General features: G+C 54.4%; 5 protein-coding genes across 5 annotated transcripts; 1 reads left to right on the forward strand and 4 right to left on the reverse strand.

Moving 5' to 3' along the window:
- Nucleotides 1–132: 132 nt before the first annotated feature.
- Nucleotides 133–2,418, reverse strand: PG997_001201 (uncharacterized protein; the record flags this gene model as incomplete). The annotated part of the gene is made up of 7 exons (XM_066805516.1): nt 133–810; nt 1,090–1,198; nt 1,265–1,301; nt 1,625–1,697; nt 1,764–1,793; nt 1,906–2,171; nt 2,265–2,418. 7 exons carry the CDS (start codon nt 2,416–2,418, stop codon nt 133–135), a joined length of 1,347 nt encoding a protein of 448 aa, XP_066675289.1.
- A 2,022-nt stretch (nt 2,419–4,440) lies between these two features.
- PG997_001202 (uncharacterized protein) lies at nt 4,441–6,055 on the reverse strand (the record flags this gene model as incomplete). Its single annotated transcript, XM_066805517.1, has 3 exons — nt 4,441–4,771; nt 4,831–5,753; nt 5,807–6,055. The coding sequence occupies 3 exons, from the start codon at nt 6,053–6,055 to the stop codon at nt 4,441–4,443; spliced, it is 1,503 nt and encodes a 500-aa protein (XP_066675290.1).
- A 2,972-nt stretch (nt 6,056–9,027) lies between these two features.
- Nucleotides 9,028–9,880, reverse strand: PG997_001203 (Cell polarity protein alp11; the record flags this gene model as incomplete). The annotated part of the gene is made up of 2 exons (XM_066805518.1): nt 9,028–9,516; nt 9,644–9,880. The coding sequence occupies 2 exons, from the start codon at nt 9,878–9,880 to the stop codon at nt 9,028–9,030; spliced, it is 726 nt and encodes a 241-aa protein (XP_066675291.1).
- Nucleotides 9,881–18,240: 8,360 nt separating this feature from the next.
- On the forward strand, nt 18,241–19,252 carry PG997_001204 (uncharacterized protein; the record flags this gene model as incomplete). Its single annotated transcript, XM_066805519.1, has 3 exons — nt 18,241–18,470; nt 18,582–18,717; nt 18,848–19,252. The coding sequence occupies 3 exons, from the start codon at nt 18,241–18,243 to the stop codon at nt 19,250–19,252; spliced, it is 771 nt and encodes a 256-aa protein (XP_066675292.1).
- Nucleotides 19,253–20,307: 1,055 nt separating this feature from the next.
- Nucleotides 20,308–21,406, reverse strand: PG997_001205 (S-adenosyl-L-methionine-dependent methyltransferase; the record flags this gene model as incomplete). Its single annotated transcript, XM_066805520.1, has 2 exons — nt 20,308–20,802; nt 20,837–21,406. 2 exons carry the CDS (start codon nt 21,404–21,406, stop codon nt 20,308–20,310), a joined length of 1,065 nt encoding a protein of 354 aa, XP_066675293.1.
- Nucleotides 21,407–23,568: the final 2,162 nt, after the last annotated feature.

Below are 23,568 nucleotides of genomic sequence, written 5' to 3' on the forward strand. Positions count from 1 at the left end.
AGACAAAGTGTATCTCTGAGAAGAACCTCTCTCAAAACTCCTGAACGCACGACATGCCCGGGACAGTATGCGTGTGCATGTATGCTTCGCCGACTAATGTTACAAACCGTAATAAAACTCCATGAAGTGACGTTATTGGCTCTCTTGCATTTCCCCCCTAGCGCAATCTGCTTCTCCTCCTTCTGGACTCTGAGCCAAGTCCACGCGGCTCGGCTCTCTCGTTACAATACTGCGGATGGAGCGGATAGACGATAGTGTCCTCGAAGGCTTGGGCCTTTGTAAAGGGGCAGGATCGGTGGCGGCGGTGGCGCTTCTTGCTGTATCGACAGCAGCCATTTTCGGAACTCCACTGCCATCCTCGGGCACCGCTGCTGGCGTCGCGGGATCTACCGTGCTTGGCGTGGCCTCGCTGGGGGTTGGCCTATCGTGCTGCCGGTCATCTTGGGCGAAGAGCGAGAATATATTCTCCCAGTGGATTGGGCCGGCGGACGCGACTGCCACGTGATAGTCGCTGGAGCTGGGGTTGTTGGGACTCAGCAGCGGGGGCTTCCCGTTGTGCACCGAGGCCAGGGAGTCCCTCCTCATCATCATCAAGCTGGCTGCCCTAGTCGTTCCGTCGCTGGGGCGGCGGCAGTAACAGGCTGTTGTTGCTGCGGAGGACCTCCTCCTTCCCGCCGCATCGTATGGCAGGCCGCCGGCCTCTGACATATTGCAGCAGCCCCCTCCGCCCAAGACGTCGGCGCGGTGGTGGTCCGAACAGGAGGCGCAGCTGGAGCACATGCCGTTCACGTCGTCGCGTCTCGTGACCCACTGGATCACCAAGGCACAGAACAAGACTTAACGGGTTGAGAGTGTCGTTAGTATCTGCAGGCTAGCCTTGGGATGCGGGTGGGGGTGAAGGGGAAGGGGAAACGAGCAAAAGGGGGATGGGGGAGTAATACTGTCACAGTTGCAACACAAGAAGCATAACCAAGCTGCTTCTCCGTCGAGGGCCATTAGGAATGAGAGGTTGCTACCATTGATAGTCAGCACGCAGATCTCATCAATGCAACGTTGCTATTGTACCCCAGGAGCGGAAGAACTACTTACACGATGCTGGAGGCAGCTGTGCAGCATGCGCCAATGAAGGTACGTAGATTGATAGAGCGAAGCCTCACGTTGGCCGGTGTTCGCAGTATACCCGAGGAGGCTTTCAGGTCTATATGCTGCGTCAGTGCCGTGGAAGAGCCAGATACTATGCAAGGCTGGGAGACCCGCGGCTCACCTCGAAGTGGTATCAGAAACAGTGTCGTGAGATATACCTATAAGATGGTGTGAGCATAGGGGGAGGGGGAAGCTTCGAATACACGCTATACACGCTAAGAGGGCTCAACTCACATTGACGAATACATCACACGCGACGAGAGGTACCAGCGCAGATCTCCGTGCTCCGATGATGCATTTTCCATCTTGCAGGCGTGATATTCGGCTAGGACGCGTTGTAAGCAGCCGCCCAACATGATCTGGCAACAAAATAAAACCCTTACTGCACAAAAGTTAAAGTTAATACGACACAATAAACGCCTGTTTCGAGATCAGTACACCTCCTTACGCATGTGTGTAAAGAGGGGACACAATCACTTACACACCAGTCCGGCAGAGTTGAAGAGATACAGCTTTGACCTAAGCCGCCTCTTGGAGCCATTTCTCACGACAAACTGCAGCAGACAACCAGTCAGATAATTCACATATGACCCGGAGGGGGAGAGTGATTTCTGGCATACCGCTCTTTCGCCCAAGAAGAGACAGATGGACTGTTATGATGTTAGCTACGAGCTAGAAACGGTGTTGTTTGGCAAAGGAGTCCAGTACCATCTGATATCATGTCAATATAGGCATAACTTCTGGTATAATCACTCAACGCACCTTGGTGGTGACATATAAGACCAAGCAGATGAATATGGCGGCCGAGCAGCTCTTCATGTCCACTGGACTGAGGCCAACTCCATGCTGGAGGGTGAGCGTCGCAAAGGCAAAGGCCCACGAATCTGCCAGGACGGCAAAGACAGCTGGCCGGTTGCCAGGCGTAAGCGTCGGTCTATCTGTTGTAAGACGGGTTGAGAGGACGAGATACTTACTCCAGATGACGAAGGGTATCTTCTTCCATACCTTGACCGCCAGATATCTCTGAGCTATGAAAAAGCGATAATAAGTCAGCCGAGTTGTCCAGACATAGATAGAGATGAACGCATGTGGTTGAAAGAGTGGTCAGAAGCGGTACATACTCAGCATGGCGGTCAGGGTGACGAGAGCGAACAGCGGGATGAGCAAGCCCAAGACCTCACCGGCGAGGGGCTCGCCTTGATCTCTCTTGGCATACTGCAGAGTGGAGGCTCGATAGCGTTGCCCAGAGACAGGAGAAGGTGAGTGCGGCGACATGACTAGCTGGATGCTTTCGCACCAGGCAGCTTGCTCGTGAGAATAGAACACTATAGCGTTGCTTCACATATCACCGCTTGCTTTTGTCTCAGCAAAGCCCGTGTACGTCTCTTTTGCTATGCATGCATTGGCAACGAAAGCGATTCAGGGGTGGACGAGGGGGTGGGAGAGCAATGGATGGAAAAGGTCGGCCTCGCTCGTGGCTGGGGTCGGACTTTGTGTATATGCAATGCAGGCAGTTCTGATCCCCTCGCCTTGGATAGGATTGGGACAGGCGAAGTTAGCTTTCAGTCAGGCACGTGTAGCCGTATACTAGCATCTCCGGTTCATCGACAGCATGCGCTCTGTTCAGTTGACATTGACGGTTGGCAAACCATGGGACAACGGCGAAAGCTGATGGCATGGTGGCAACTTTGGGCAATTCCGGGACAAGTCCATGAATCAAACGGGACTCGAGGCGGGAAAGGCAGTGACTATCTGGCGCTGGAGCAGGAGGAGGAGGAGGAGGAGGAGGAGGAGGAGGAAGAAGAAAAAGGCCGGTACTGCTTGGGCCCGTTCGTCTGATGCACATGCAGCAAAGCCTGAGCTCGGGAACCAGTACCAACCTGTGTCAAAAATTCCGTGCTGAATTACTCGTCGACAAATCTCAAGGCGGCAAGGCCACGCGAGGGAAGAGCTACAGGGGAAGCAGCGGTGGGGGAAGGAGCTACGGAGTAGGTAAAATGTATCTTGCAGATGGCAGGAGCCTTGACAGGTCGCCGGCCGCCGTTCCGCAGAGAGAGTGACAGAGAGAGAGAGAGAGAGAGAGAGAGAGAGAGCCAGCTTCCATCGGATCTCCCGACAAGTGCAGCCAAACTCTGACTCTCTGACCTGATCTTTGATGCATGTCTGTGCCAATAATACATCATGGGGGTTGAAAAATACCCCGTTTGATCAGTAAGCCGCTCCAATGAGGGGGCCAAGTACTCGTCTCAGCCGGTCGAACCCTTTTGCCCTTGCCTCCCATCATCCATGTCCTCAGCAGCGCAGCTTGTGACCATGACCCGAACATGTTGCCAAGAAAGGGGCACATGTGCTCTTGCGACCATGCGCTTGCATACGCTTGAGCAGCCTCAACTCAGCCGGCAATAACGAGGCCATAGGAAAGGTGACCGGGGGTTTTCCCCCACCATGTAAACGCATCCAGGGCAGCAACGTCGCTGAATGCTACTGTTGGGTTTGCGACTCTCAGCCATTTGCTTGCCTGCCTCTCTCTATCCCATCCGTACTTCTTCCGGTGAATGGAGACCACAAGCTTTCATCAGCGTTAAGCATACCTAAAGTACGGGCTCGTGATACTAGGCTTCGTATACTTGCGCCACACCCGAGCATATCGTATCATACGTGCAGAGCCCAAGCTGCTGCTGCTGCTATGCCGGTGCTTTTCATGATGCGTAAACTCTCGCACTGACAGCTCTGCCGGGACTAGCTCACACAGAGCAAACAAAAACCAACTCGGTCAGTGATGTCCCGGGCGATAGAGACGGACCAATATACATACTGCTAGCGGAAAGACGGGCGTGCAACGGTGCAGGTATTTGCATTTAGAGGGACTAAGGACCCGAACGCGGACCCGTGTTTGTACTTTGGTTGGCCTTCCTCTCGCCCAAGGTTTGGCCTACCGTCGCTATCGTTGCATCAATACTGGCCAGCTAAAACATTACTTCCGGCAAGAAGTGCCGATGGCCCATTGAGCCCAATTTCACCCCAACGCCGTTCCAATGTGCATTCCCGCGATACGATCTCGCGTCATATCCGCGTTCCAACAGAGTCCCGCGCCCCACGACGTCCTCTACCCAACGCCTATGTTAAGAGTTATCATATGCTGCCACCCCAGTATGTACTACCTGAATACACTCTGTCGTATGCGTCATGCTAATTTGCTGTTTTCTTCTTGAGCCCGTGCCACCTAAGCTTATGGCGTGCCCAGGGGAATCGTCCATAGCCGCGCGTGTCGATTTGCCATCAAGGACGACCCAATTCTCATTCTGCACCCCTTGGTGGTTGAGTTCTCGTTCGGATATGGAACTTGTCGCGCAACCTATCGGCCAGGTTATGCCCGGCCCGGTCCTCGGACGCCACGTTTTCAGAGGGCCCATGCTGCTCGCGGAACTGCCTGAGCGCTCGGATGCGCTCGTCCACTGACGCATGTCTTAGCATGTTCCAGTCAAGCAACCGGGATCTCCTTCGCCGGTGCCCTGCTTCACCCTCGTTGTTTTCGCCCTCCCCAGCACTTCGCTGCGCTGATAATTCGCCCTGCTCTCCCTCGGCGTAATCTCCGTCTTGTGTACTCTGTGGCCGGAGGTCAAGCCGGCTTTTCAAGAATGTCAGCGAACATGTGAGATATGCAATGGGAACATTGACAGAACTTACCATAGCGGACATGTCCCGGAAACGTTTACCAACCAGGGATCAACGCAACCGGGATGAAATTTGTGATCACATGGGAGCACTCGTACGTCTTCTCCAACCGTGAAGTCCTCCGTGCAAATGGAGCACCCAAGATTCTCGTCGTTTACGTGGGCTTCTGCTTTTGCCGCCGGCATACCTGCCACGACTGGTTTGGCTTCTGGACCATCGCTGCCTTTGGTCGTCGTCTCTGCCGGCACACTAGGCGTCTCCGCAGTCTCCCTGGACTGTACGGTGTGTGATGCTTTCGCCGAACCCGGGCGGTGATCTCCAGAGACACTCTCGAGTTCCTGCTCTATATCTCCCTTAACAGGAGCCGGGTCGCCGAATTTGACAATGGGCAGGGTCTCCAGCACGGCCCTCGCCAAGCCTCGAGCGCGGCTTTGCATGGGGCGTGGTCCGTATCGCTCCGGGTGCCGGTGTGCCCGGACAGCTCCTGTGCCGATTATAACCAAGAACAATAGTGTTATCAGTCCCGTGATGCTATACAGGATGCTCATAGCGACGGCCGAATTGTTGCCGCCCCCCTGAGGGTTTGGGGGCGCGTCGCCCTGAGAATCGTTACCGGTAATAGCAGCGCGCATAGTCCCGCCAGAATTGGCCACCATGCTTCTCGCACTCCGAGCTTCGTCGTTGCTCACCATGGTCCAGATCGATGTGTACGCGGTCTCCTTTCCCAGGGAGCAGCTCATACCCGCTACACTATACAGGAGTATAGCTTTCGGCTTGTTCGGCCCCGAGGTGATGGCGTTGAGCATGTCGTCTGGTGTTATGTTTGAGGTATCTTTATTCGGGTCGCAGGACATGTATGCTATTACATTGGGGTCGTTGAGCTCAAGGTAATTATTCGTATTGACGTTGACCAGATTACCCTGAACGGCGAATGACTACACATTGAGTTAGATATATTGCGCTTGGGCCGTGACGACGTCATTGTTACCTGGGACATAACGAGCGTGCCATTCAGACCGGCTTGCTTTGTCAACGGCGAGACAGGAACATTCTGCGCAAGAGGGCCAGAGTCGGACGGTGCCAACGAGCATTTCATAATAGACTTGGTATAATATTCCGGGACATTCTGAATATTTCGTATCGTAGGGTCGTCGGCAGCGACGGCAAAGACAAGGCATGCGATAGCCAGCAGAGGGTAGGCCATCCTGACGAAAGAGGTAACGGTCGACGCCACCATTATCGTTGTGCTGCAACAGTGCGCGCGAATGGCCTAGCGGTTTGCGTGAGGCTAGGTATGGTCAAGGCGAAAACGGCAGAGATCCGGGAGTATTGGAAGTCCGGATGTTTGCACAAAACAACCCCGGCCGGAGGCACACTGTCTCATCCCACCTGCAGTGCGCATCGACTCCAGCTCTTGCTCGGTTTTGTTTCTTTCTCTCTCTCTCTCTGTGACGATCGCACTTCTCTCGCGCGCGCACACACACACAGATACACTGGCGCGCTCTAGCCCTTCTCTTTTCAAGCCGGCATGGGACAATGCGGGGGATCGGCTCTGCCTCGTTCCGGATCAACCAGACAAATCCACTGGACGGAAGGCGAAGAGAAGAGACGAGAAGAAAGGAATGGCAATGGCACCTGGCGATTGGCGATTGGGCGATTCCCGGTTGTATCCTCGTCGGGCAAGGCAAGTCGTATATAAGATCGTTTTGGGCCGGGGACGTGGACGGCAGGATGAAGGAGGATAAGGTGTAGGATCGGATTGGTGGTGGTGGTATAGTACAGTACGCCTGTACTTACGTAGGCATGATGAAGTGGATGGTTCCAATTAACCTAGCGGGCTGGCGGGACCGGCGGACACCCAAGAGACTCTGCACCAGCGGCGGATGGATGGCTTGATCAGCGAATGCCAGCAAGAAACTTGGGGAAGCTAGGAGCCAGCTTGGAGCCAATGAAGACTTGCCCGACTGCCATATGCGATCCATGCAGCCAATATCGACCAAGCGGAGAGAGAGAGACAGACTGGTCAATTGCAACTTGCAACTTGCGCCCGAATTTGCCAGCCATGGCTTTGCCGTCTTTGGGCAGGACCCTGGACCCTTTGCTTCTTTCCGTGGATGGGCAATCCGAGACGCATCTGAAATGGATCTTGGTGCGGTTGCTGAGAATCTGAGACACCAGACGGGTTTTAGCGTCGGGTTGTGGTTAAAGCACCGTCTGGCATCCCCTGCCTCTCCTGCCTTTTTCGGCCAATGAGCGTCGTCTGTCGCCACGCACTGCCTCGAAACGTCTCCCCATGACAGGACGACTCCATGCAAGTGAGTTTTGGAAATCCCGTCAGTCTGCTGTTCGACGAGACGACTCGTTTTTACCCCCCCTTCAGATCCAGCCGATCTCCGGGCCCCGTTCAATCGTGCCGCAGCAGGCTAGTGAGTGATGATGCCGTGGCCAGCAGCTGGCAGCTCGTCGTGGACGGCCGTGGCATATCTTCGGCTGTCAACGTGTGACACACGTCTGTGAGTAGAGCAGCTGCCCTAGCGGCGCCTAGGCCCCCATTCCCGACAGGCGGATGTGTCCTAAAACGGCCAGTACGCGGTAGCTAAAGAAGGCAGACTAGGTGCATGTGCTCCGTACCAATTAGGTAGGCAAGCACTTCAACTTCGAGCTATTATCACGTAGTACGTAGTGCCGCTACCAGCTAAGGTTTGGCAGTTAACCTAACCTACTTCACGGGTCCAAGGGCAGAGAGATGGTCTTGTCTCACGTGCAACGCCCGTAACGTCAGCCCCCGGGACTTGTCACTCAGGGGCCAGCCTCCCTCCGCAAAGGGCCTGTGACGGGAGACTGGCAAGAGGAGAGGCTCCAGAAGCCTCATCTGGTACCAAATGGTTCTGGGGAGGGGGACACTCCGGCCTTTCATGCTTCACCTATAGTATCAGCAGAGTAAGGCCCGAAAAGGAACCTTCTCACGGGCTGGAACAGTCGGTTCCGGGGTAGCTGGAGGTGATGGGGGGTGACAAGCTCTCGGCAGAATAGCTCACGATGGAATAGCTGGGGCTATTGGTGGTATTGTAAATGGCGTGCTTCGAAAATTATACACGTGCATCCAGAACAGCAAAGTTATATAGGAGGTAGTGCCAGTCTAGCCATCTTCCAAGCCATGCCCGTCGCTAGACGCCCTTGCATGCCATCTACAATAGCACACACACACACACAGTCACATCTCACCACATAGTCCGTATACATTGCACTACCAGCATCGTACCGCATCTCGTGCCATCGAAGGCGCAGCTATCTCCGCAGCCTTGTGAAACTTGACAGCACGACATACCATGCCTGGGGATCGTGACAGGCGGCCTTACACGCATCCCGTAGCGATGGAGCATATGATCTACGCGTTCGTATGGCCTCAGCGCTTGGTTCAAGAATACCGGCGAGACTTCAGAGTTATAGATACAAAACATTGCTTTAGGGGCTTCCTTAATTCACTTGACGTTCGCCCGTCTTCCGGAGGACCCTGAAGGTCTTGGTGAAACTGTCTCATACCGTTTCAAACCACCAGGCATTTCGATCATGTTGACCCACGAGCTCTTTTGATTCGGAGAAGGAAGGGGGCTCAATATAAGTGAAGCCACTCTCGAGTGTGGTATAAAGATGAGTGGTTTACAGGCGGCTCTTTCGCAGTACCAACGTAGTTCATATATGTGTTGTACTCCGCGTTACCCATCAGGGGGTCCTCATTATCATCCACTAGTCATGCGTCGTCCGCGGGGCCACTCCGGGCTGCTCCGTTATGAGCACCCGCGTGTAGGACATCGCTAAAGGTGAGACATAATTTTCAAGACGGAGTGAATGAAAATCATAGATGCTAGCCAAGAGACACAAAATGCACCTCTGATCCCGCAAGCACATGTATACTACCATAGAACATATAGACGGATGGGTAGGCAGCACGTCCCATACCCATCAGGAGGTTGGAGCGGCTCCGCGGCTCCCCAGACGGTAATTAAACAACGACAAATAAACACATGCGGCATACGAACTTCGTCCGGGTATATCCCATTCTATAATGTGTGGACTATTTGCCTTAAATAGCCGAGACTCCTGTAACATGGCTGGGAACACGGAGACAATATAGTTCCAGGAATGGAATTCGTATTGCACTCCATCATTGACCATGCCATACTGTCGACATTGAACTCGGCGAGGGACCTAGATCTCTTCCATGTCCTCCAGATCGTCCAACATTGGCCAGTCGCCGACCTCGACTCGCTCAGGCCGAACGAAGACACCATGCTTCATGCCCGACTCCTGACCCCAGTACCGCGTGCCGCCGATGCTGCCGTCGTTCTTGCCCACCGGCTCATCAAGCTGAATGCCCACCCAAGCGCCCAGGGCACCAGGAATCTCCTTGACGTCTCCGACATACTTGATCTCCCCTCTCTTCGCGTCTTCGCCACCTACTCTGCATCGCTTGCCAACCTCGATACCGCGGCTCTTGATTTCTTGGAGGAAGGCATCAATCTTTGCCTGCTCCAAGCTGGGGGCGTCTGGGTTGAAGCGGCCTAGTTTTTCGGCCTTCTTCCAGGCCAGGACCGAGTCCGTCTTCTTCTCATATTCATCAGCTGGCATAACATACTTGTCAACACCCGAAGTGTCGGTGTAGTTTGGCCGCTGTCCAGCTGGTCTGGTATCGACGACCTGCGTGTAACAATTAGCCACCGATGTACAAGGCCCATGTCCGTCTGCGCATGGCGCGCGAATGCTATAGGCCCGCGCCAGCCGCGCATTTGTCATGGACGGACGGACAGTGTTGCTTCTAACTCACCTGCAGTTCTGCGTATGGAGTAAGAGGGAAGCTGGACAGATAGGTGTTATCCTCATCCATCGCCTCGATGGCCACGGTTTCCTTGGCGGGCGTCTTCAAGACGAGCCGCTGAGCCGACGGCGGCACCCCTGTCATGGGTTCCAGTTTTGCCTTGAGCTGAGAGATGCTCCATGATGGCGTGATACGTCGTTCAGACGCCGAGTTCTCGGAAACGACCTGCAGCGGAACATCGGCCATCTTGGCTAGCCTGTTGAGATGAACGAGCGACGAGCCGAGGCGAGGAGGGGTGAACCGTGGCAGGGTTTGTGCAAAGATATAGGGTGTGGTCCAAGCTGCAGGGCAACAACGAGCCCCTGATTGCGACACGGAACGGGTAGTTCTTCTAGAAGGACGTTAGAAGTCAAAGCCCCTGCTGGTTTCGCGTTGTGCTGGACGTTGCGATCTTGCGGAGGTGGTGGTTTCCGTAAAAAGCGGCGCACAGAGCGAGCTAATACAGCGACAGGGTTATTAATGGTTTGGTTTGGATAATGGGTCCCTGTCCGTCCTGTCCTTGTCCAGTCGGGTACAGCTCGGCCATCCAGCATCAATTGAAGACGTTGGATAAGTAGGTAAGTAGTGTTGGCAAATCAATGGACAGGTATCCAACTCGAACGGTCAATCCGAGTCTTGATAGCTAGCACGGCCGTTCAACGACTCGAGGTCTGAAGATCAACGTCAGGTATGTACTCAGTTCCTTTGTGGCTGAACTTGCGCATGTAGGGAATGCATTCAAACGGCGTAATGTTGTATGTACCTACCTATGTACTTAAGACCTACTGCTGGAGGTGTATCGTCGGGACTTGCACGGTTGACCAATTGAATGCCAGCCACTTGTCAGCCACAATTGAGTTGCAATCTATTAACCTTACCTCCTTTACAAATACGACCGTTCGTTGGTTTATCAATGTCGTTCGTTTGCTCCTCACCTCCTACCGCGAACTCGAGACGGATCTCGTGGGGCTTGGGGGCCTGCCATTGTCACCTTGGCATCCATCATTTCCGGGCTGGTCATGGCCCTATGCAACCCCATTGATCACATCGGACTGCCCGTCTGCTTCACATGCTTGATGATGTGCTTACCTCTCTCTCTACCCCGGTCTCCAACGCGGTTCATCGTCACCGCCTCACTCCTGACATCGTCGACCATCTGGAAGGGACGACGACAAGGTATGCACCTGGCCATATGCTTGCTCGATGAAACCCCATCCCATTTCCAATGTGACCAACTTGCTTATTGGTGGGCGCCGTTTGCAACTCTACACAATGTCTATTTAGCCCAGCGGGACTTGTCACTGTTAGGCGGATCTCCGACAGCATCACGGCATCTGGCAGAACGACATGCGCCCAAACGGCATGGAGGTAGGTATAGTAGCACACCGCGATGGTAGGGCATCATGCTATCTGCACGCCTGTCTGTTCCAGGAACGAAGCTGTAGCCTTTTGAAGTTGCCGTGCTTTTCTTCCTCCTTTCTTCGTATGCATCTTGAATGTTGCATGGTCTTCAAACAGCATACCATACCATACGTCGGGTAGCCACTTACACGACCCTTCCTGATATTCCCAATCCAGTCATCCTCTTTTAGCCGCCTCGCCGGGGAGGGAAGGGCCAGGGACGCGGCTGATGGCGAGCCCGAAACTACAAACACGCGGAGTGGTTCCCCTTACCTGTCATTGTCGGACTCCAGACGCAGATGAGGACAATGATCTATCATAATGTGAGACATTGCGCCACACGCATCCCGATGTCTCTTTCTCCCGGGCGAGCATGGATAATGCCATTCTCCATGTACATACTTGTTCGGGCGCCATTCCTTCTTCTTTTTCTTCATCCAACCCCATGGCTCGGCAGGCCACTGTCGGTCGCCATGCCCGTCATGGTGACCCCATCGGGTACAGTTCGTAGATGCTGGATATCTGCCAGAAACATAGGCAGAACATCCATCCTTTGCTTCCCACACCGCCGTGTATTGCCAAGGCCATACTGACCGGGCTGCACTGCACTGGCTGTGCCGACCCGGTTCTTGTTTGAAAATCTGGAATTCATATCACCCCCGGACAGGGTGTGTGTCTAGGACTCTGGGAAGGTTCGTCAGTATTGGTATGGTATCATCTCCAGATCAGGTACTATTGAAGCTTGTTGCCGTGGAGGCCGATTTTCCCAGATGTCTCACAACAGCAGATCCGCTTCATGACGGACTGAAGCCAGTTGGACCGCGATCCATCCCGATGAGTGCATTGGGGAAGCAGCAGCGTAGGCAGCAGGAATTCAGAAATGATGACCAAACGGCCAGGTCCAGGCATTGATGCAAGGCCAACAAAGCCGCCGGGCGTGAGCAGATAGTTCGGTATGGTAGTAGATGGTTTCTAGGGCGCTGTGAGGCGCAGGCGGTCCCATTGGTTCGCCAGGAGGGCTGTATGCATGAAAGCGCAGTTGACTGAGCCCAACTCTTCGGGCTTGACCGTGACTGGCTTGGAAGGCTGACGGGCGCCCGTCATATTGTGATGTTCTAGGTAGCAGCCAGAGGAGAGCAGTTCACCCAGGAAACAGGGCCAATAAGTACCACTTCCACATTGTTTCTAACTCCTTCGTTTTCCGCGGTGAGGAGGTCGCATTTCCAGGGACTCATGAAACACGGGGTGGGCGATGTCATCGGAGCGCCCGGCCATACCCGGACTATAGCGGTGGTTCGTCCCCTTTGCGCTTGAAGCAAATTGGACTTAAACTGTCTTTTTCCCCTTGAAGGAACGGCCTATAGTACAGTGCCATCACCATGATGCCGTGCACGGATCCTGCTCGTGGCAATAGCGGTTGCAAGTAATTAGTTGAGCTCGATTAATGACAGCGACAGCTACCTAAAACGACGACTTCAAACCCGTCGCTCCGCTTTTCCTTCGGGCAGCAGCAGCGCCAGACAAAGACTCCTCATCGCCTGGAGCAGAGGGATGAAAATACAATACGATTGATTGCGCTACACCGTGACCGCCACACACGCACCCCACGCGGCTATGCTTGACGTTGTCTTCTTGACTGGGTGACTGACTGACAAGACGAAGAGAGGGATTTCTGACTTGTAGTTGCTTGATCTAGTTAGTGCCACGTAACCAAAAGTTATCGCAACCCTATCACCACCTGTCTGTCTCCCTGGCAGTCGAGGTAGACACAGATCGAGAGCCAAGCAACAGCTCGCTTTATCTACGGCCAACCAATCGGTCAAGCATCTCAGAGAAGAAGAAAAATCAAGAGAGCGCGCGCTTCGCTGAATTGTTCTTCTTCTACCTTCTTTCCCTCCCGGTCGTCCTTGGCGGGCCCACTGCAAGACTTCCACTTTTGCATCATCATGGATGTTCGTTATGGACCCTGAACCTAAACGTGATCAAGTCGATCGAACAACCCACCCCAATCTGCAAGACTAGCAAGGAAGCCCGGCGTTGTAAAGGGTCGAAAAGGAAGGCGAGGAGCCGACGGGGATTTTGATCCTATCACCAGCCACCTACTGTATGTACGCGATGCGACAAGACAAACAAGCCAAGCCAGAAAGACACCTAAAAAGGACGCACAAACGAAACATACCGTCAGCCACAGGGTGACCTGACCGAGAGAAAGACGTGTACGCATATACCGTGTGTAAGGTATGTGTATGGATGGATGGATGTGGCAGAGGTCTGTTTGATGGCGACTTACATGGCTGGGCCAAGATAAGGTAGCATTGCTCTTCTCATATATCACACGATAGCCTGGCGTGGCCCGATCATGTTTACCTTATTACCCTACAGAAATAGAAAATCTGAGATTGGACCGCCTGAGGATGGATAACCCGAGCTTGCATGAGTAAGAGAGAGTCACATTTTCCCATGGATGGCGGGGGCAGATCACGGTTCATGGCAGTTGTGTGTCGTGACGCACGCCATCATCGACCCTCTTTCTTCCCTCGCGAATCCGCCAGATGGGGTGGGATGGGGGGTTCGATGAAAGAGCGGTACGGCACCGCCTACGGATTTCTCTTGGGCTACATACGTAGCGCTGCACACACCCAATGCTCTGCGTAGCAACAATTGATGGTGTGTGGTGAAGGAACGTACGTACGCGCATGTGGCCAAGTACCTTACATGCCAAAGGCAAAAGCATTATGCATGGCTGACCGCCAGTTCATCAACCCCCCAAGAGGGCTGGTCCCGGCAGTGAGGCATTGACGATTGACGACAACTTGTTTCCTACTACCACTACCAGCCCAGTAGCTAGCATAGTAGTAGGCAGCCCTCTGGGCCCCCCGACCTGGATGCCCGATTTGGATCTGTGCTAAAACGGCCGGCCAGCCAGCCAGCCGTCAAACTGGTTTATTTTTGCTTTAATCATCACATTGTACCTAGATCTTAATGGTTCTGGTACGCAACCTAGTGCTCTGATGCCGAGATCTTGACCGCACCGGTGAGGTGATACATACAGTTTGTTAGGTAGGGACATGTACCTACACGGTTCTTGACGAACTACCAAACCACGTGAGCAGACGACCTCAGCTGAGTCGGCAGCTGTGGGAGCTGAGGATAGGATTAAGAACGGGCGGGAAGCTTGATGCACCCAAATGCTTGGAACATTGGACTATCCCAGTAAGTATTGTAGGTCTACTATACTATAGTACGGCTACTGCTACAACTACCTACGACTAGTACCCTGAGACCTAAACCTTAGTTGTGAGATGTGTTCAGGAGCCATGCCGACCTGCGACATCTCACTTCAAATCCAGACAGCATGGCATGGAGCAGTGCTTATTCTTAGCCCGTCCAAGAGAACTCAATTGGAAGATTAGGCGGCCCTAATCAAGCAACCTCATGTATGTACAGGCTGAAATGCCGCACAGACGTTGGAGACGGTCCTGCAAGTTTCCTGCAACCTGCACCTACCTAGAGTAGAGCCCTGGAGCCCTGGAGCCTGCGTTAGGTATGGATGTTAGGTACTTTACCTAGAGGAGCCCCGTTTTCCCGCCTGCTCCTCCTGCTCCTCCTGCTCCTCCTGCTCCTCCTGCTCCTCCCAGGCCCAAAGGAACAAGGCCCTTTGTGTTCGATGTGCTGCTATGCCCTACCCTTGGCCTGGGCGGCGGGATTTCCTTCTGCGATTGTTCTTTTGCCTTTATTTGTGTCCGGTCAAATACGACAAGTCTCGACGTTGCTTTTCCCAATGGAGCAATAAAGGTACACAATGGCCATTCTTCTTTGAGGCCCTGTTGCTTGCTCGCTTACGGTTAAGGTTTACCGATCTGACACCTCATCTCCCTTCCTATCAACGACCACAACTCCGACTCTAGGACTATCACACTCTCCATCCAAGTAAGGAAGTATACTAATACAGCACACGCACACACACACACACACACACACACGTAAAACGAACACACCCAATCGGTATGCAGACCTGCAAACGCATTTCTCATTCTCACCCTCCCTACCTACCCCATCGCTCTCATTGATGTACCTGGCACTACACGTACTGTGCAGTATCTTGTTAGTTAGTGCCGTGACTTACTGTACTCGGGCACACGCGATGCTAGGCATTGCTTGGTCTGGAACCACACGTTAGGTCATCGGCAGCTAGTTACCCTACTACTACTACTACTACTACTACTGCTGCTGCTGCTACTTTCTCCATCCTCTAGTAAATGTCTCACTCAACGTCTGAATCAAGAAGAAAAGACGGCAAGGCAAGAAAGAGCCAAAAAGAAGGTGAAGCCATCCGTCCCATCTCCGTTCCAAATGCATTCATTCTCTCACATCGGCCGGTTGCAAAGCTGGGCGTGCATTGGATAAATGCAAGGAGTAAAACGGATGGGCTACTTTACCTATGACACGAACTGACTCTTTTTCTGTGAATAAATGTTCTGTGTGGGCGTGTGCTCCTCGGCATCGGTATTGATAGGCACCTGAAGTAGGTAGGTACATAGTAGTTAGTAGGAGTCGTCGCTGCCATCAATTTGATGCCCACCTACCTACCTACCCTAGCACCTGGCAAATATAGCAGCCGAGGCCCTAAGAGGGAAAGAAGTCGAAGGTACCCGGGCGTTGTACCTACCTTACCTACCTCTCAGTAGTAGTAGACTCTCAGGTTGCAATCAGGGTCGCATGTCGCTCACTCGCTGAACGGGTTTCAAAGTCTCCACCGTCGTATGCAGTTTCATGGCAGCCACATTTCCATCATCCACCGCCTGATCATCCCATTGGAAGGAAATCTCCTCTCGCCGCCTGCTCTGCTCTGCCCAGTCGCCAGTCACCGACCAGTCTACCTCTCGCTCCGCCGCCCTCTACCTCTGCCCTCTACCTCTGCCGCGCTATCTTTTTGTCGCCGTGCCCTTGTACACCGGCTTGTACTGGTCTGTCTGCCCTACGCTATGGGAAAACCCCATCGGTTCTCAGGGCCCTGGCAATCCTGGGCCAGCCAGGACAGCCCTGGACGGTGCTTGGTATGCATGTACATCCATCCATCTTGAATATCCCAAACTCCATCCACTTCCTGCAAAGCGAACCCCATGCCTGTAAAAGGTTCGTGTCGGTTGGTGCCCAGATCATGACACACCTTCTTTCTGCTTGAGCCTTACCGGCAGAACCCTGCCTCTGGAGATCTCATCTTTTGAACCACCATGGAACGCTGGGCGCACTCAATGTTCGGGCGACGTTCATGCTACCCGTCGCCGGCTTGGACTAACTCGAGGCCAAAAGGAACGCTACGCGCTGTGCCGGCCAGACCAGACCAGACCAGACCATCAGCTCGTCGTCGTCGTCGTCTCGTCTCGTCTCGTCTCGTCTCGTCTTGTCATTGCCCTAGTGCGCGCTGGCGAGTGAGATGGAGAGTTGAGTGGTGGACTGTTCACCGCGAGGTCATGCACGGCTTCGTGGCCATGCCATCAGCCCCTAGTCCATAATAGCCCGCAGGGCCAACAGCTCATCTGTTCAACTTACAGTCCCAGCCAGCCAGCCGGACAGCCAGACATTTGAGACTCCCAGGGCCATCTGCCTATTCTCAGCAACGTCCGATCTCACCGAAGAAGCAGTCCCCGTCCCCTTTGCAGTTGCCGTGCTTCCTGGCCTGGCCTGTCGGCTCGGGGGATTTTTGCATGATCGACAAGACCACGTTTCTGCTCGTTGTGTGAACTGAACCACGGCCAAATGGCCCGTACGCCGCCCATTGCTTGACTTGAGTTGAAATTGTCATCCACGGCCCATTGCGCGCGTGTGTCCGTCGTCGGCGCTGGGCACGGCACGGAAGCAGGTCGATCCTGCGCTGGGTTTGCTGGTTTTCTCTGTCTGGCAGTGTCATACGCCACCGACTCTGCCTCACCCGAGCGAGCTACTATAGCTGACCGATGTACATATAGACAACTGGCTCCCGGATCCACCCTTTGTATGTTTCGACACACCTCACCTCACACCCACTCACACCCCCTTCTCCCATGTCAACATTCCTTTTCTGGTACCCATCAGTGGTCGGTCTACTTGCTGGACTTGTTTCCTTGACCCTTGCACTCGTTCCCCACTGCTACCGCCGCCGCCAATTCGTGTGAATGTACTGTAGAGCGTCCAAGTCGACCAGTTTCTCTAGACATTTCCCTTAGCAGCTTTTCTTTTCCCTCTGTCTCAATCTGCAATACGCAAGTTCCCGACGTGGAGCCCTCCTAACCCTGCTTCCAGTCTATAACGACACTCCACTAGAGACATGACCAACGATAAAGTCACTCTGGCCCGCAAGACTCTGGAAAAGTCACCACGGCCAACTGACGTATTCCTCCATCCCGGTACCTTCCCACGGAGTCTGCGTTGAGTCTTCACTGATAGATACCCTCATTGGCCCAAAAGTTGCCTGGCGAGCACCCAATCATGTTGATATCTCCCCAAACGCGACTCACACTGGACTGATTCAGGATCTTTGCACCCGAGGAGCCTCTTCTTCTTATTCTTGCCCAAACCACGAAGCACCACAACGGTCAATCACTCGTCTCATCTTCGGGCCAAGACTGACGCCTTCAGACCAATCCGCCCTACTACCTACCTACTACCCTATCTGCATACAACACCCATCTCTGCCGGACAACCACCACTTCCTGCACCACGGCTACCACTACCGTTACTGCTACTCCTTCATCACCTTCACTTTCCTTCTGGACCGCTGTTTTGGAGGTTCTGAGTTAACTATTACCGGTCTCTTTGACAAACGTGCACTCCAAGCCTGCGTGTTAATACAGACTCTGAACTTGACAACACCGTGGGGCACGTCGTCTCCTCTTATAACGAAATTCTGCATGCTCCGTTAGACACCCGCGCGGAGAGCGCCTTTGTGTGGAAAAAATAGCCTGCTCAAGGCTCCGTAGGCGACAGACCGCCACCGTGGATATCGCCTCTCTCCTCAAGGGTTCCGACTCATACGAGTCTTCCGTATCTCCTCCTCAACACCACCGAGCAGCCTCAGTACCTACGACCGTGGCGGCCACAGCTTCAGCCGTGCCCATAGGGCCCCCGTGTATGCGGCACCCCGTCTGGAACCGGGCCCGGGTTTGGGTGTTCCTGCAAGACGCATCATGGCACCTCACGCAGCAGAATCACCGGCCAAGAAGCAGAGCAAGTGGTCAGCCGAGGAAGATGCCCTCATCATCGAGCTCCGGGGAAACGGCATGAAGTGGGAGGACATCTCCAAGAGACTCCCGGGCCGGAGTGCGATAAGTTGTCGGCTCCATTACCAAAACTACCTGGAGAGACGAAGTGAATGGGATGAGGAGCGCAAGAACAAGTTGGCGAGACTCTACGAAAGGTACGTCACCGAGCAGTTGTGTCCTGGCTGAGATGGCCATTACGGAGGAAGAGCTACTTGCGGTCGTCCCTTGGTGTTTGCGCAAATTGCAAGCCACTAACCCAAGCGCAGATTCAAACCCGAGATGTGGGCAAAAGTTGCGGAAGAGATGGCCATTCCCTGGAGGGCGGCAGAAGCAATGCATTGGCAGCTTGGTGAACATGACATGGCGCGCCGAGCCGGTGTTGTGCCGTTTGCGCTCTCGGCGGTTAATCTGGACAGTGCACAAGCAAGAGGGCCTCCGCGGGGGTCACAGCCACTCGCACTCCCAAGGAAGTCTTCCACGCGACATGGTCGGCCCGACGAGAAGTTACGGTCGAACACCCTCTATACCACAGGCACGGCCGATTATTACACGCAAAGAAAGCATGCCGCCTCACATGCCAGCCCATCTCGAACATGGCCCCGGCGGTTACGATTACCCACCACCTGGCGGCCCCTTGGCACCGATACAAGCGCAGAGTCAGCAGCGGCCCGGAATGCTCCCTGGCCTAGCAGAGTTGACTACCGGAGTCAGCCCCTACAGCACACCGGCCTACTCGATTGGGATTCCTAGCGTCAGTCCCGCACAAAGCGCAACCGCGAGCCCGGGTCCATTCATACCCGCCATGGCCTACCCGCCCCTCGAGCCGGCCGGATCCAAACGCCGAAGAAGTCCGGATCTTCTGCAGGCCGAGGCGAACCGACGAAGACACCTGGATCCGCAGCCGCTAGAACGAGTCATGCCGCGGCATATGCCATGACAATGAACAATCACGGGACAAGAAAACGTGCCCGAGTCCGAAACGGGGGGACCGGTGTTCTGGCGGTGTTGATGGGGAATAATGTTTGATTTCAACTGCATGGGGGTATTTGCACCAGGTGACATTTTTGGGTTTTATTGCCTCTTCTCGTGAAAGCGACACGGGAGAGAACGCATGTTGCATCGGGTCGGAGCGATCATATGGCTTACGGGAAATGCATGGAGACATATCCAAGGCTGGAGTGTTCTGGGAATAGGATGCGTGTGTGCGTGTTGGCAATCACGGTTTTTGTTGTTTCCCTCTTTGATATGGTTTTTGTCTTGTTTCTTCTTCCTTTTCTTTCCCCCCCACTATCTACGCCCAATGTCCATGGGCACCTGATGGGGCAGTGAGATACAGAAAAGAGTCGCACTTTTTCTTCTTCTTTTCTTTTCCAAAGCACAGCTTATTAGAAGGAGGAGGGCATAGATGCCCAAGGGCGGTACGGAAGATGCAGTATCCGCCCCCCCTCCATTTTATACAGGAGGGACAGTACAATACAGTACGTATGTAGCAAGGTGTCATGGGAAAAGGAGGAGATCATTTCGCATATTGCTTGGGCAACACTTTCTTATCTAATGTCCTCGGGGTCTATCAAGCATCATCATGGGCGTGCGGGCGGGCGTTCCTGCGGGTGGGGGAGAGGGGAAGACCGGCCCCATTGAAGAATATCATCACTAGCATTGACAAGCTGGAACAGGCAATGGGACACAAAAAAAGAGGAAGAGGTGTGTGTGTGTGTGTGTGGAAGCAGGTAGACAAGAAAGTTGCGTGCGCGCGAACAACACGATAGACCAGGCGATAGCTAGATCTGATGAGAGAGAGAACTCTATTGTTATTCTTGGTTTCATGGAGTTTGGGGGAAAATTGGAAATTGTTTGTATTAGTGGTAGTGGCCCATCATCGTCACACACGGCACCTCCTGTATTTATAATAGCAACATCAATATGGATTACTATACCCCCAAAAAACACCTTTTCACGTTATATTAATTTTACGAAAAAAGTATTTTATGATCAACTGCATCGGCTAGCTACTACCCACCAGTTGTCTTTGTCGTAGCCATTCCTCACGACCTTGCCGCCCACGGCCTCGACGTCTTCTTCCAGCTCTCCCTTTCGGAAGAGGTGGTAATACCGCTGGTACGTGGTATCGGCAGGAGGAGGATCACTGCTACCACCCTCGGCGTTGCCCTCTTCTGCGACGGCTTCTGCCCCCTCTTCTGCTGACTTTCCTTTCGTCTTCTTCTTCTCCTTCTTTTCCTTCTTCTGCTTCATGACCCACGGCACCAAAAGGTCCTGCTCGGAGCCCTCGTCCCAGCCGCGCCGGCTGTTGGACTGCTCCAGAGCCCAGACGTAGACGAGAATCTTGCCTCCGTCGTCACTGTTGCCGCTGGCATTGGACGACGGCCTCCTCACGCAGTCCAGCAGCGCCCGCACGGCCTCGCGTCTTCGCTCGCGCGTCGACATGTGGTGGATGACGGCGACGCAGATGGCGAAGTCGGCGCGCCCCTCGGGGGAAGGGCAGGGACAGGCCGTCGGCGACGGCGACGTCCTGGGAGCGCTCGACGCCGCCGTGGTCGCGGGCGAAGCGCACGAGGGAGGCGCTGCGGTCGGAGCCCAGCATGTGCACGCCCGGGTTCACGCCCAGGTACTTGCCGTTGCCGCAGCCGACGTCGAAGCCGACGGAGCCGGGGGACAGCGACGACAGGAAATCGGCGATGACGGGCCAGGGCTTGTAGCGCGTGGCGCTGAAGTGCGGCGCGATGGACTCGTAGACGGCATGCACGTGCGTCGCCTCGTACGAGGCGGCCTCCGCAGAGGAGGAAGGCGCCAGCGAGGCAGCGGTGGATGGCGGTGCAGCAGCAGCATTCGCTGTCAATGACGAAGAGCCCTTTGAGGTGGCAGTGGCGGTGGTGCTGTCATTTTGGCCTGACGGCGGCACGGGCACTATGGCCGCGGCGGTGGCAGCAGTAGCGGTGATAGGAGGTTGCATCCCATTTCCGGAAGCAGAGGTAGGAGCCGCTGCATGCGACGCTGCGCTACCACCACTGCTTGACTGTTGTTGACTTGCAGCAGCGTCAGCGTCAGCAGCCGCCGGTATCGTCGGTTGCATGTTTGGGACGGAGTGGACGGACGACGACGTGCGTACCAAACTTGGACACGCGCACGTACTCACACACACACTAAACCCCAGCCAACCAGCAGCCAGCCCCTAGTAAGCAGCTGCTCGTCCCTCTTCCAAGGGCACAGGGCGGTGTCGCAACGGGCGATACTGTGGACAGCAAATCCGTCCGGACTTTTACTAACCGTACGAGGTTGTGTGTACGTAGTGGTCGCAGTCGTTGCTTGCTGCCTGCCCTCTGTTTCGGTCGGGCACCCAAGAGTCCGGACCGGTCACCGCCTCTTTCGCTTCTTTCTTCTTCGTCTGCTCTCGAAGTCTCGTGGACCCCCAAACCCCTCCTCCGCTCGAGAGCTCGAACTTTTCTCACACGCCGGGGTCTTTTTCCCGGATTTTTCTCTTCCAGGATCGTTCTCCAATCCCTGTCCCTACCTACTTAGAGCGGGCACGAACACGTCAATTCCACAACTTCGTTTTTTTCGGCCGACGAAGCAGACGCGGACAGGGCAGAACAGGACAGGGTATATGGCGCTGGGGAGGAGAGGAGAAATGTGATCTGACGTCCTAAATCCTGGGCAAAACCCCGGTAGTGGCGGTTTTCGACTTGGGCCTTGGCCGTTCCCACCCACACGGGCGCTGCCGTAGTAAAAAGCCGCGAAGAAAAAGAAAAGCATTTAGCGTCTTCATGCACTAACACCGCCTGGGAGAAGTACCTACACCACCGAGATGTAGTTCAAATAGTAGGTCAGGTGGTGCGCTGTAGCTGTAGATGTGTGCTGTGTGCTGCGTGCTGCAAGTACTTGCATCAAATCAAATCAAATCAAATATGCCATGTGCATACAAATTAATTGTGTCGATAGCATCTCTCATATCATGCTGCACGAAACGGGATGGCCCAGGTCGCACACGGCGCGGCAGGCTGCTGAATCTGAACCGTTTGATGTCTTCTTGGAGTCTGATGTTGATGGATGCGGGATGGGATCGATGCCGGGAAACCGTTGGTGGTCGGCTTAAGGTTTGTTTCCCCCTCCATCTTGCGGCTTGCCTGCCACTACCGGCAACGGCAACGCGTGAGAGAGAGCGAGAGAGAGAGAGAGGTACTCAGTACCGTACCTCGAGTGTTGTGTCACTTGATCTCGACAACATGCGAGAGTCGATCAATCAGTCAATAGATCAATTCCAATTACCAATCACCCAACCGGAAAGGAAGACTTCAGATACTTACCATGATTGTACCTCTCCCCAACCCGCCCAGTTCCAGTTCGAGTTCGTGTCTTGCCTTGTTTCGACAACATGGCGTTATGTTAGCTTGCCTACGTTGCATGAACGAGACGACTGCAGCCATGCTCGACCATGGAGGCCTGGACTCGCCATTACGTAGTGCACTAGGTGTCCTCTAGGTATTGACCGACACTCGCAGACGTGGCCAAGTACACCAAAGCGATACCCCCTCCTCGCTTATTACAGTACTGACCGTACAAAGCCCCTCCAGTGCCTAAGCATGTATACTAGCCATGTAGGTACAGTAGGGACCCAACCCCAGCCTACTAGCGATAGTACCGCCGTACCGGTGGGTGGTGGGCTGCTGCGCGGTTCTTCTGTTCGTTCTACCGTAGTCTGTACCCTACCCTACCCTGGCACTACTAACACCCCTACAGCAGATCGCTATGGTCTGCTGTCTGTGGGCGTGCAGGGCGTGGGGTTACACAACCAACTTCCAAAACCCAAGTCTCGGCCACTTCGGCCCATCCATCAGGCAGCCAGCCTACCTGGTACTGTGGCTGGCTGGCTGGCTGGCTGGCTGGCTGGCTGGTCGCTCAGAGACTCGAGAGCAGTTAGCCCAGCATGCGACCGCTTCCCTCTTGCATCGGACAATTCTTTTAGGCGACCGTAGGGCAATGACTCGCGTTGCAGCCATCGCTTGAGCGCCGCTGACTCGATCCGGCCCGGAAGCAACCGAGATCTGGCCTGGGCTAGCATCTAACATCCCAGGTTACCTGGATGTACGTACTTGCATGGGTCAATTGATCACCACCATCCTGGGCTCTCCATCGATTCTAGTAAGCAAAGCATGCAAAGACTGATATACTGCCTCAGCCACTCTTGCGCATCTCCATCCCCATAGAATAGTCGCTCCTTGCAGTAGCATGTTACAC

This window comes from Apiospora hydei (genome assembly GCF_038363865.1).
Source record: "Apiospora hydei strain CBS 114990 chromosome Unknown utg000002l_segment0_segment0, whole genome shotgun sequence".
In the NCBI taxonomy this organism is placed as follows: domain Eukaryota; kingdom Fungi; phylum Ascomycota; class Sordariomycetes; order Amphisphaeriales; family Apiosporaceae; genus Apiospora; species Apiospora hydei.